Here is a 12,604-nt window from a genome sequence, read left to right on the forward strand (position 1 = left end):
AGAGCCCAGCATGGTCTGCGGCGGGAGTTAGGTCGGCGTAGCTCCGTCTCAGGGGGTTGGATTGTTCACACCCCCTGAGGAATGCAGCTATGCCATTGTCCATTTCCAGTGTAGATCAGCCCTGAGTCTGTCACCTGGGCTGGGAGACTCACTGCCAGGGGTGGCCACTGGCTGCGTAGACACACCCTTGTGGTGGCGGTGGGCTCTGCCTACCATCCCAGGATTGAGATAGGCCTCTCTCTAAACATTCTTCCTCCTCCTGGGTCATGTTCTTGGTGTCTCTTCCTTTCTCTTTCACTCGACGCCTTTTTTCCTTTATCTCACACTCCTTCGCGCAATTCTGGGTCTCTCCCCCTCATCCCCTGCCTTGCCGGAATCCAGGCCTTGGGGCTGCCGTAAGGACAGTGAGGAAAAGCAGGGCTCCTGCCCCAAGTCTGGTAAGTAGCCTCTTGCAGCATCAGGTGGGCTCAGTGTAGGGTGACCAGACAGCAAATGTGAAAAATCAGGACGGGGGTGGGGGGTAATAGGAATCTATACAAGAAAAAGACCCAAAAATCAGGACTGTCCCTATAAAATCGGGACATCTGGTCACCCTAGCTCAGTGCATACAGCTCTGCCTGGAGCAGGGCCTCTCTCCAGCCTTCAGGTGCATCCATGGGAGGGTAAAAGGCAGCGCATGGACTGCTGCAGGTGTGGCACTAGGGCAATATGGGACCTGGCCTGTTACTGGGGCCGCTATCAGTTCCACTGTCTCTCTCATTTGATCAGAGGTGGCTGTGTGTGTAAAACTGACCAGGGCCAGCCCTGAAAACAGGAACGTGCCTGGCTTCCCGGGACAGCTGCTCCCCCTAGTGCTGGGCGATCTGTGTAACTAGCCACAGTGCTGTCAAAAATCCAGCTCAGTCCCTCAAACCTTCTTTGATTCCCCTCCCTTCTGCCCCCCCCTCGCACCCACACCCATAACATTACACGGCTAGAATGGGGCTTTGCCTGAGGGTCTGCCTCGATGCTGCAGCGTCTGTGTGGGTGTAGCGGTGTCTACATTGAGGGGAGGTGGGCAGAGCTCTATCAGACCAGGGTAGTTTTTTCACACCCCTGATCAATGTAGCTATGTTGAGGCTTGGTCTACACTACAAACCTATGTCAGTATAACAACGTCGCTTGGGGGTGTGAAAAATCCACACCCGAGGGATATAGTTATACTGACCGAACTCCTTGACAGAGATACCTCCTCTTAGGGAGGTGGAGACATGCTGATGAGAGGGGCTCTCCCTTCAGCGTAGCTAGTGTCTGCACCCGCAGACAAGCCCTCAGTCTTGGGGCTGAGTAGGAAACACACAACTAATCTGGCTTGGTTAAGGCCCAGTCCTCTAGAGGGCTACGTCCAGAGTCAGTCCAGGCCTCCTGTGACATGGAAAACCTTCTCCAAAGTCACCTGTCTGTCACTGGCCAATTTTCCTATGGTTTCCTGCTCCTTGCCCACTAGTAACCGGACACCACACCCAAGTCTCCAACCAGGCTGGATCGAAGCAGAACTTTTGAGGCAAAGCAAATGTGCTCCCCCATCCCCTGCCTTGCTGCTGCTTTGCAGGAACTGGGAGGGGTTGGGGGCTGAGAGATCTACTCACCGAACACAAACTAAAGGGCTACAGCCACTGCAAACAGGATGAGTATGATGCAGCCAGGCCCCACATCCTCAGGCTGGCAGCTTTTGGGGCAGGGGCTCTGCTGGGAAAAAAAGTCTCCTGAGGCATAAGAAGCAGAGTGCAGGGAGCTGCAGTTGGAACGACCCAGAGTCTTCAGGGGGTTGTTGGACAGGGCTGGAGACAGGCAGAGCGAGCATTAGCATTACTGTGTGAAGGGAGCTGGTGCCCAGACCCCCAGGACAACCTCTCCCCAATACAGCCTCGAGTGGCATCTAGGAGGAGCCCAGATAGGGTGACCAGAAAAATCGGGACAGGGAGTGGGGGGATAATAGGAGCCTATAGAAGAAAAAGACCCAAAAATCAGGACTGTCCCTATAAAATCAGGACACCTGGTCACACTAAGCCCAGAGCAACCCTTCCCATCTCATTGGAGGCCCAAATGCCTTCCCCATATCTATGAACTGGTCTTGGCCATCCCCACCCCAAGTTTGGTCTTCTTGGACCCCAAAGGCCGGAGCTGGTTTTCTGGGGGACCCTGAAGCAACAACTGAATTCCATGCAGGGATCTGTCAGTGTCTGCAGTGAACAGGGCTCTACTGTGTGACTAGTTATACTGGTATCATGACACTGGTACATTTCCCCTCCTAGACAAGCCCTAAGGCAGAGTATTTAAAGGGTCTGATTCACTGCTGGGGGAAAGGCTTGGTGGGTGGCTAGGGGAGAGCTACCCCCAGGAGAAGTGACACCGCGCTTTGCTGCAGTCCTCTTTCTAGGCAAGGGGGCTCATTTCCCAGGGCTTGCATCCTTCCCTTTGGAGCCTGCTAATCCTGCCCATTTTTCCCCCTCCCTCTGAGTTTTGGGATCCTTTAGTGTCCATATCAATTATTTAAGGTATAACTATACAGTATAATTATGTCAGTACATTTCCCTGTATAGACAAGCTCTGAGGTTGAAATCCTCCACTTCTTGCAATTACCGTGAGAAGTAACAGTGAGGATGTGCGTAGTGTTGCTGTAATTAAATTCATTGGTGTCATGTTCTCTGTAGCCAATATAGCGGGTAGTTTTATCCCTGGAGCTGGGGTCCCTAAGAGAGAAAACAGACGGGACTGGGCTGGGTGTATCCTGAATTTTTCTAGAACGATTCTATTTCTGACTTGGTCACAAATTTTTTTCTGAAGTTTTCCACATGCTCCCCAGCTTTCCACCAGTTGCACATGAATATTTCCCATGTTGTCTGTGACTAGATCTAGGGCAAACATTTCAAAAGCACCCAAGGGACTTAGCCTAACGTCTCACTGATTTTCTCCTAAAAGTGCTTTTCACCTTTGAAAGTGGGACTTGGGCTACTGGCTGGCTACTAAGCTACTTTGAAAATGTTACCCCTATACAACAAATCACTCAGGCTTTACTTAAGAACCTCCCTAATGGAAATGTAATCTGCTGCCTCCTGACGGTTTTATACAACCACCTAACCTTGCTTACTGTCCCTGTTAGTTTTATCTGACCCTTTAATGTTAGCCTAAGAGCTGCAGCCATGCTTGCTAAAAGGAATGTTACTGTTTGGTTCACAACCAACTAGCCTTCTTCCTTACCTGACTATTAAACATGCTGCTGCATCCAGGCAGCCTGTGGCAGCGAAGTCTGTTGGCTTGCTGAAAGTGACTGAACAAGGCTGAGACCTCCAGCCCTCTTCCCTGTTCTTCCTGAGACAGCTACCCGTTGAACTCAAGAAACTTTTCCAGGTGCATCACTACAGCTAGATTGATCAAACCTGTCCCACCTTCATCAGGGATGTACAGGGGCTCACCTTTATGCATCCTGTCTGTTGGGAGGAGTCCCCCAAATTGAACCCACAAGCAGCTGAGAAGCAGAACGTTTGATCGTCCCATCCTACATGGAGAACATGTCTGGGACCTGATCATGCTGGAACTTAGGTGACAAATACCAGAGCAAACCCACCCAGCCTCCCCTTTGAGGGAAGAGATCGGAAGGGGGCCAGAGGAGGGATCCTCCCGGCCTATTGATTAAAGCCCAGCTAGGCTGAGGAGGGGAGCTGGACGCAGCCTTTCCCTGTGGGTTATAAACTAAACGTTGGTTTTGTAAAATCTCCTGATGGGAGGTGGGAAGAAATTTTCTAGCTCAGGATTATTGGAAATAATTTTAAACAGCGTGTGTTTTTCTGGTCTGTTTTCCTTTTGCGCTTCCTTGCTTGGGCAATGGAGACAGCCTAGAGTTGGTTTTTATTTATAGTTAGTTCCACTCTTGGGTCCTACAAACCCTGCAGAGGAAGGTTTGTTTGGTGGAAAGGAAAAGGTGGGCTCTTTCTCTTGGAATTAAAAAGAAAACCGCTGCCGGACACACAGCGTTGGCTTCATGTTTGATAAAATCTTGATTTTACAAAAAGGAAAGTTGGGGCCCACTTTGAGTAACACATGGCCCCTTTAAGGTCCCCATTTCAAAGGATTTAGGGGTTAACATTGATTGCTGTCACATGATGAATGAGGCATAGGTCTGTTACAGTCACACCCCCAGCCGTTGCCTACACCGCGGTCCCCAGGGGCTTGGAAAGACAAGCCTGCAGCACAGCCTACATCCCCCATCATGCCCTGGGGAAGGGCCACGTAGAGCCTACATCCCCCATGATGCCCTGGGGGAAGGGGCCACAACATCTGTTAGTCTATAAGGTGCCACAGGATTCTTTGCTGCTTCTACATTCCCCATCATGCGCTGGGGAAAGGGCTACGTAGAGCCTACAACTCCCATAATGCCCTGGGGGAAAGTGCACTAGAGCCTACATCCCCCATGATGCAATTGTGCCAGGACAACTCCCGTGATGCTGAGAGGCCTAAATGCTGGTTGCTGATTGGCCCGGTGCTCCCGGAAGTGTCTGAGCCTGGTGGGCGGGCTGCGGGGAGTCAGTGGCCGCGATCGGCAGAGGACCATGGTGAGGCGGGGGGATGGGTGGGTCCCGACAGCTCCTTGGGGGAGGAAATTAGTGTGGGCTGGTTTCCCTTCAGCCCGGCGGCAGGCGGGACGCGGACGTGAAGGGGTTAATTCCCCTTGGGCGGCGGCGGGGGAGGGGCGCGAAGGGGTTAATTCCCCCTGGGCGGCGGGGGAGGGGCGCGAAGGGGTTAATTCCCCCTGGGCGGCGGGGGGAGGCAGGCAAGAGTTCGGAGTGGAGGGTTAATTTCCCCTTGGGGCTTTCCCCGTTGCTAGGCGGTGCTGTGCTGCTGGAGCTGTAGCGTTCATGGGATGATATAAACCGCAGGACCTGGGCACTGGAGGTCCAGAGGCTCCCACACGCAGGGTTAACCCAAGTGTCCAGGCCAGGTTCCAACCCTCTTCATGGCATTCTGTTTCCCCACCATGGATCCAGTCCTCACCCCCATCACCCAGTTGCTCTTGGCTGAGGGATTCCCCCTTCACTTCTCTTTCAAAGCATCATTTAGTAACGCAGAATGGCATCCATGTTCCACCCCAGAGGTGGCTGCTTTTCAGCGATGAAGATCACCTTAGGATTCTCATACGTGAACATGTTGGTGTTTGAATCATAGGATTATATTGGCCTCACAATGAAGCTGTGTTAATGTTGTGTTGAGGTGAGGTGAGGAATTTGAGCATTCATGAAATGCAAGGTGTGAAGATTATCAAAATAAATTGAACTCGGGAGTTGATTGGGCAGCCAGGTTGTAATTATGTAAATTAGAATATGGCCAGGATAGGGAAGTTAACATCCCTGCTCTTTCAGAAAGTGACTTGGGCTCATTAATAATCTCAGGTGCTCAGGGTCTTAGTTTTCCATATAATTTAAAAGGGGGAAAAAAAGAGACACCCTAGTATCGCACTGCCTCTTAACACCCTTCAGGATAAAAGTCAGTGCTGACTGCAGTGAATCACCACCACCACTTCTGACAGCTTCCTGGGCTTTCCTAGATCGGGGTCCCCAACACGGGACAAGCAGCATCATCCAGAGGCGCCCGCCAGGCGAAAAAGGTTGGGGACCACTGTCCTAGATGATCTCCCATCTACTTACTGATCTGCTCAGCTTGAGATTTCTAGGATCATAGCACAGGGGACATTGCTGCAGTAAGAGTAACTGAGTGAACCATGAGATGATAAGCATCTCACAAAAGCCTGATAAGAAATCTGTCACTATTTCAGAGCAAGAGGGGATGGATTTTATCACTGAGGCATTTATGGCAATATTATTGCCAAGTATTTTTCCTTTTGTTCCAAAACTACAGTGGTGTATCTTCATGGCCAGGAGTTAAATAAACACTGCAACCTAGAAAGGATACATATAACTGCATTATTATTTATTTGTACTACCATAGCAGGTAGGAGCGCTAGTTATTGTAGCACCTAGGATTATTTTGCTAGCTATTGTATCCTACTAATCTAGCCAGCCCTATCAAATAATATGTTTCTGTCTCTGAATTAATCCATTTCATTCTTATATTTTATCAGTATTAATTCCTATGACATTAAGATGTGTGGAGACATATAATGTGTGTTTCCTAATAATAATACTTAGAATAAGTTTTGCTGAAATGCAAGAAGCCTACCAGCCTGTATCCAGTAAGATCTCTAAATAGCTAAAAGTGTAATCAGTTAAGAGTAAGTCAGCATAAAAGCTGGCAACCTTTGCCACAGATAGGAATGGTCCCTGAACTTTGGGGAACCAAAGGGAGGAACTGCACACAACGCTGAACAGATTTATCCAGTGTCTGCAACTGATTGGTAACCGCAGGGTATACCACAAACCTGGAAGTCGCCAAGAGAGCCTAGATTGGCAGTTTTTGGAGTGAGATAATATGTAGAGAATAAGTGTCATAATCCACTAACCTATAAAATAAGAGTACCCATTAAGGTATGGAAATAAGATTTGGGTACAGTAGGTTGGGCCTGAATTGCATAGCGTCAGGATCCTATAAAATACCTTGTAAGGATATCATAGGGGGCTTTTAGCTCTTTCCTTTCTTTGTCCTCCTATATTTTATAGACTATCCTTTTATCTACCTATCAGTCTATCTTTTTAAAGGTAGCCATCCTGCAGCAAAAAATCTGCAGGACCAGACTTCAAAGAGAAACTGCTGAGCTTCAGTTCATCTGCAAATTTGACACCATGCTCAGGATTAAACACAGACTCTGAATGGCTAGCCAACTACAAAAGCAGTTTCTCCTCCCTTGGTGTTCACACCTCAACTGCTAGAAGAGGGCCTCATCCTCCCTGATTGATCTAACCTCGTTATCTCTAGCCTGCTTCTTGCTTGCATATATATATACACACCTGCCCCTGGAAATTTCCACTACATGCATCCAATGACGAGCTCATGCTCTAATACGTTTGTTAGTCTATAAGGTGCCACAGGACTCTTTGCTGCTTTTACAGATCCAGACTAACATGGCTACCCCTCTGATACTAGTCTGTCTTCTATCATGCTTTCAGCGTAGTTTGTGTAGTGTAGTAGAACTACTCAACATTCCTAACTTCAATTAAAGTGGAAGTGGGCTATTATAATACATTACAATTCACTTTAATTAAATTGTCTCATTAGAACTGACCCCCGCCACACACATTTGGTAAGACAACTCCCATCTTTTCATGTACTGTGTATATATATCTGCCTGCTGTATTTTCCACTCCGTGCATCTGAAGAAGTGGGTTTTAGCCCACGAAAGCTTATGCCCAAATAAATTTGTTAGTCTCTAAGGTGCCACAAGGACCTTGTTGTTTTTGCTGATACAAACTAACACGGCTACTTCTCTGAAACTTATAATAGGAAGTTTTGGAATTCTTTTACTGTTTTGCAGTCATACATTTCATAGCATTTATTATTCTTTTGTTAATCTCAATAAAGTTTTTATCAACGTGGTGTTGTCCTCAGTGTAAATGTCTTTGCCAAGCACTCCAAGAGGCCTCTCCTGATATAGAACTCTCTGAGTTCTCGGACCCTCTAGTCTGAACTGGACAAGAACCTATAAATCTTCTGGTCGGATGCGATCAGTGGCGAGCCGTAACAACTAACCCATCAAATTCAGGTCAACATTATGGACCAGGGCCCTTATACTAGGCGCTGTAATATTCCCTTGTACTTTAAATGTCATTATGCCATTTATACTGACTATAATTCAGTTGAGGATCTGAATTGTTTTGACTTTTTACTCTTATATTTCAGGCTACAGCAATGGACCAACTGGTGGGATTTGGCTTGGTAGCCTTTAGCCTCCTTCTTTTTGTTTACTACACCATCTGGATTATTATACTGGTACGGATCCCCGCCCATACTGTGCTTATTGCAGTCTCAATGGCTTTGCTGTTGTGTGTGGGGGTTTTTTTAGACTTTCTTTAGAGGTGTTACTCTGTTTGTCTAGGTATGTGCAAGCTGAAAAGCAATTACTAAAAACTCCTTGCCCAGTCTGCCATTTAAAACCTTGATCATTTGAGCCTTCACCCAAAGGTCAACCACAAGGGATAACTCTAGGGTTATCCGTAGCAGTGCGCCCTGTTGGGTAGGTGCACTGGTGTGGATAAAGCAAGAACTGCAGCATTCCACACATTTGAACCTTCACCCAAAACAGTTCTGGGGTTTTCAAAAAAGGGTTGTTCTCCCATTATTTTTCACTTCTGTGCCCCATCTGTTTTCTGGTTTGCATGGGAAGTGGCAGAACTGAAATACGAGAGTCCATTCATGTGGGATCTCCAGCCCAGTAGAAAGCAGGAAGTATAGGAAATCATACAAGGAAGCATCTTTTTTGAGCTGTCCAGGCCAGTTTTTCAGACTTGAGAGGTTTGTTAAAGCTTTGGATTGGCATCTAAATCCCTGGTAGCTTCCAGTCCAAGCTCTGAACGTTTTTGGGTTCCCCCTCTGAAATCAAAAGCTTATTGCTCTGCTGTTACAAATCCTGTATTGTTTGTACACTCTCTGAACGTTAGAGCACTGTACTAGGGCTGTAAATATCGATTTAAAAAGTGAACTGGTTAAACGATTAAAATTCCATTGTTTAACTGGTGAACCGTTAGCTGAGGTAGCTCTGGTGGGACTGGCCCAGCCAGGGCTGGCTGCTGAGGTTAACGGTTAATGTTGGTTAACCAGTAAGCCTAATGCTTACCGGTTAACCTTATACATCCCTATGTTGTAAACGGGTTATCTGGTAGCAGTGGGTATAGGTGCAAAGTGTTCTGCAGCGTTTAACTACACCTGCAACACCTTTGTGAAGTGGCATAAATAGTACAGTGACTTCCTCAGCGAGGGAAGCTGAAACCCTCCTGGGGATAAGTGGTTTGTTCAGTCTCAGGCAATGAGGGAATCTGAATTAGAACTCCTGAGGTTTTTTTGCTCCTATGCTCAAGCCACTAGACAGCAGCACTTCAGACATCCCCGGTGTCACATGCTTACTACACTACCATGGATATATTGCACTTGTTCAGCTGCCCTTTGCTTATTACATTCTCTGTGTGCAGCTGTACCTGAAGTCCCTAGTGCACGCTAGTCTAGGGTATTGAACAGGCATGTTCTCTCATTACTTTTTTTCAAGCCTAAGGTTAATTGTAGCTCTTGAGGTTAACTGTCCTGGCATTGCAGCCATAAAGTCCTGGGTGTATTGCCCGATTTAGTGGTGCCCTTCACTTTTGTTTCCTGCAGCCCTTCATTGACAGCGATCACGGGATTCATAAGTTCTTCTTGCCCAGGGAGTATTCGGTTACCATTCCTGTGATCGCAGGGCTCCTTCTGGTGCTGTTTGTAGGTGAGTCCCATTTCTGTCTTATTCTGATCTCTTTAAAAGTTGGTCACTAACGTTTCATCTGATCACTGACAGCAGTGAACTGCCAGTATCTAAGGCTTATGTGGTGTGAGCTTCCTCACAGCAGTGCCCTGTCTGTGACTGTGATTCCACCAGTGTGAGCTTCTGCACAGTGGAATTGCCTCTCTCTCTCCTTCTATGATGAGGTTCCATTTCTCATAGCTGTGTGCTTAAAAAGCCACAGTAGTTGCGGGGGTTATGTTTTACTCAGTCTCTCTCTCTCTCTCTCTCTTTCCTGTGTTAGGGGTGTTTATAGTGATTGTGATGTGGAAGAACAGAAAACCTGCAAAGAAATCAGACTGAAGACAGCAGGATGGGAGAGGCAGGGAGAAGGTGCCTGGCCTGGAGCGTCTCAACAGGGACAAGACTTTCACCTGCAGAAACAAGAGGACACTCCGCTCTAAGACTCTGTCACATGCTTCAATGGATGTTGGACTTTGCTGCACCCTCTTTCCGTGATCCCTACCCTGAGACTCGTATGCAGCTATAGTTTACAATTTACTGCCCAAAGGGAAGTGAAACTGTCTGACCCACAGGATTCCTCTAGCGAGGGACCAGAACACCAGCCCTGCTGAACCTGTACCCAGGTTAGGGATAATCTTGGCAGACGGGTGGCTTTGGACTCTACAGTCCTTGCACTGTACTAAGGTGATGCTGTTCTGGCACCAGGCAGTGCTAGTGAGCAAAGGGCTCAGACTTGAATGACTTTCCTCCTCTCTGCTGCAGACATCTCCTTTACTTGGTTTGTTTCTTTCATTTTTTAACTGGTTACTTTAGTACTTTTTATAGTGGATCCAATATGTGAAAAAACAAAACCATGGATAAAAAAGTGCTCCTGTCTCAGGCTCAGGGGGCAGGTTGGGGAGAGATCCCCCTCCTCACTTACCTACTAGAGGAGTGGTGAACCATCAGCATCTTGTATGAATAGTGTTACTGCCGACGGATCACATTCCACTCCAGTCCACCTGCTCTTATACACACACAGGCTGTCTGTTCTGTCTTAGTCAGGGGAAAGGTGGCCTCTCCACCGTGCATTGCATGGTACGGGGATGCCACGAGCTTCATTACCTCCTCTGCAAGGAGGCTATAAAGAGGTGAGGTCCTCTGCTGTTGTGCAGAAGATGCACCACTGTTCTCCATGCTGTTCTATTATCCGCAGTGTGTGTGCATTGAAGGGGCTGGAGAAGAAAGTCCTGCTCTGCTGAACAGCAACTGGGGAAGAAGGGGAGAGGGGCTCAGATACTGTCCTGATAAATGTGGTATTAATACTGGTCCAGTGAAGCCACTGGCTCTGCTTTATACTTATGAACAACTTTCCACATTCCTGGTTAGCATAGGACTGTGAGAGGGAAGATCATGCAAGGTGCCTGGAGCTGTGCTCTTTCTGCGCCAGGCAGGGCTGAAGCAGCAAGGTGTTTTCACGCCTTAGCAGGCTGACTTGCTTCAAACCCTGGAGGTAGAGTCCTGGCAGCTCTGTTTGAATGTGAAGAACTGGAGTCTCAATAAATATTATGCAGTATCTCGGTCTATGTTCTTCCACTGCTCCAGAGGGGGGTGGGGGGTGAGTGAGTGAAGTGACATTATGGGAAGCAAACCTTGCCACCAGATCAATGAATCAGAAAACAGCCTGCATGTAACCGTAGGAGCACTGTGCAGCCTCTGTGAAAGCCCTGCTGGGGAGTGACCGGTTCTCGCTCCTGTCCTCATTCTGCTGTTGCTGTTGAGTCCTGTATTATACCATGATCTGCTGCATGCTAGAGAGCTGGGTACGTGACATGGAGAGCCCTCTGGAGCAGGGTGATCAGGCATGATGCCAAGGGGCAGCATGTTGGGGATGGGGGTGCAGATTTGTAGTTTCTCTAGGATAAATCATGGGTTGGTCTGTTAAGGCGCAGAGATACCATAACCAAGGCTCGGGTTCAGCGGTTTAGATGCTTCGTGGCATCTCTGATTTTCCTGACCGGTCTGCTAACGCTCAGCACTGGAACGCCATCAAAGCTGGGTTCTTGTTCCAGCAGCAATGGTAAGGACTGCATGGTGCCATTTTCTCTGCCTATGAGGGGCCTGCTGCCAGGAGCAGATGCTAGCACAACTCCGGGGAGCCTTTCTGCAGCATCACGCCAGAGCCTGTCAAAGAATTAACCAGCCAAGAAGCAAACCTGATAACAGCATCTTAGACAAATGGTAAAAGAATAGAGTGGGGGCCAGGGCACAAAACTCCAAGGAGAACATGTGCCAGTTGCCAGACCCAAAGGGTTATGAACCAGCTCGCTAACTTGCCTTAGACAAGCCTGGTTTGCACCTACTGCTGTGACTCCATTAAACTGTGCAAAAAGAAGGGGACTCTTCGGTAGGGTGTGACAGTCCCCTGTGCTAGAACAATGATCTTTAATGGCTCCCTTTTACCTGCTCCCTAATGGCCAGGGACAGTGCAGAAGCTGATCTCAGCCAAGACCGGGGCTGCCCACGTGCTCTGTGCTGGAGGCTCTAGAATATTCAGATCGCTCCCAGCTCCCCATGTGCCTCGGCCCCTCTGCTCCGGGAAGCCTCGGGGTGGCTCTTTCATCTCTTTCCTCCAGCCCCACTTGCAGCTGCTGCTCTGGCACTTTCCCATTGGGGTTGGGCTATAGGGTGAGAACCGCAAGATTCCAGCCAGGACGTTTCTATTTAGAGCCCTTCGGCAAAGGCCCCCTGGCTGCACTGTGTACCCACTCTGCTGCCAATGCCCTCCCCCCAGCAGGCCAGTCTGCTGGGACTGACATCTTCCCTGTGCTGAATGAGCCCTGTGTCAGAGGTGGTGGGGGTTGGGCTAGTCTAAATCCCTCCGTTTCCTTTCTACACCACCTATTGCTCCAGCTCTCTTGCTTCCCACTCAAGAGCTCTCCAGCTGCACTTCTCCGTCTGCTTTCCTCAGCACTTGGAAATACGAGCAACGGCGGCAGCTCCCATGAGTATGAGGTCGCTCCACCTCTGGGTGCTCTGGGGAAAAAAGGAAGCAAAAGCCTCATCTCTTAGCAACTCCAGGCACCTTCCCTAGCCTGGAGCTGCTGCTGCTTCATTTCTTCCCACCAACCTTCGCGGATCTGCTGCCTCCAGCTTCCACTCCCTGTGTTTTCTAACCCCAGCTACCCTAGGATGCTGCTGGAATAA

The 12,604-nt window shown here is 48.6% G+C and overlaps 1 protein-coding gene across 5 annotated transcripts; it reads left to right on the forward strand.

The window, feature by feature from the left end:
- The first annotated feature begins 4,436 nt into the window (after window positions 1-4,436).
- DPM2 (dolichyl-phosphate mannosyltransferase subunit 2, regulatory) lies at window positions 4,437-11,663 on the forward strand. 5 transcript variants are annotated; one of them, XM_039505949.1, is made up of 5 exons: window positions 4,520-4,592; window positions 4,865-4,978; window positions 7,828-7,917; window positions 9,295-9,397; window positions 9,699-11,663. In XM_039505949.1, the coding sequence occupies exons 3-5, from the start codon at window positions 7,837-7,839 to the stop codon at window positions 9,755-9,757; spliced, it is 243 nt and encodes an 80-aa protein (XP_039361883.1). In that variant the 5' UTR covers window positions 4,520-4,592; window positions 4,865-4,978; window positions 7,828-7,836; the 3' UTR covers window positions 9,758-11,663. The 5 variants fall into 5 exon arrangements, with proteins under 5 accessions (XP_039361880.1, XP_039361883.1, XP_039361884.1 ...); XM_039505946.1 differs by lacking the exon at window positions 4,865-4,978 and having other exon boundaries at window positions 4,437-4,592; XM_039505950.1 differs by lacking the exons at window positions 4,520-4,592; window positions 4,865-4,978 and adding an exon at window positions 4,999-5,252.
- Window positions 11,664-12,604: the final 941 nt, after the last annotated feature.

This window comes from Mauremys reevesii, linkage group 19 (assembly GCF_016161935.1).
Source record: "Mauremys reevesii isolate NIE-2019 linkage group 19, ASM1616193v1, whole genome shotgun sequence".
Classification (NCBI taxonomy): Eukaryota; Metazoa; Chordata; order Testudines; family Geoemydidae; genus Mauremys; species Mauremys reevesii.

Coding starts and splice junctions, on each gene's coding strand:
- DPM2 (XM_039505946.1), top strand. Junction 7,918..9,294: donor CCATCTGGATTATTATACTG/GTACGGATCCCC, acceptor TGTTTCCTGCAG/CCCTTCATTGACAGCGATCA. Junction 9,398..9,698: donor CCTTCTGGTGCTGTTTGTAG/GTGAGTCCCATT, acceptor TTCCTGTGTTAG/GGGTGTTTATAGTGATTGTG.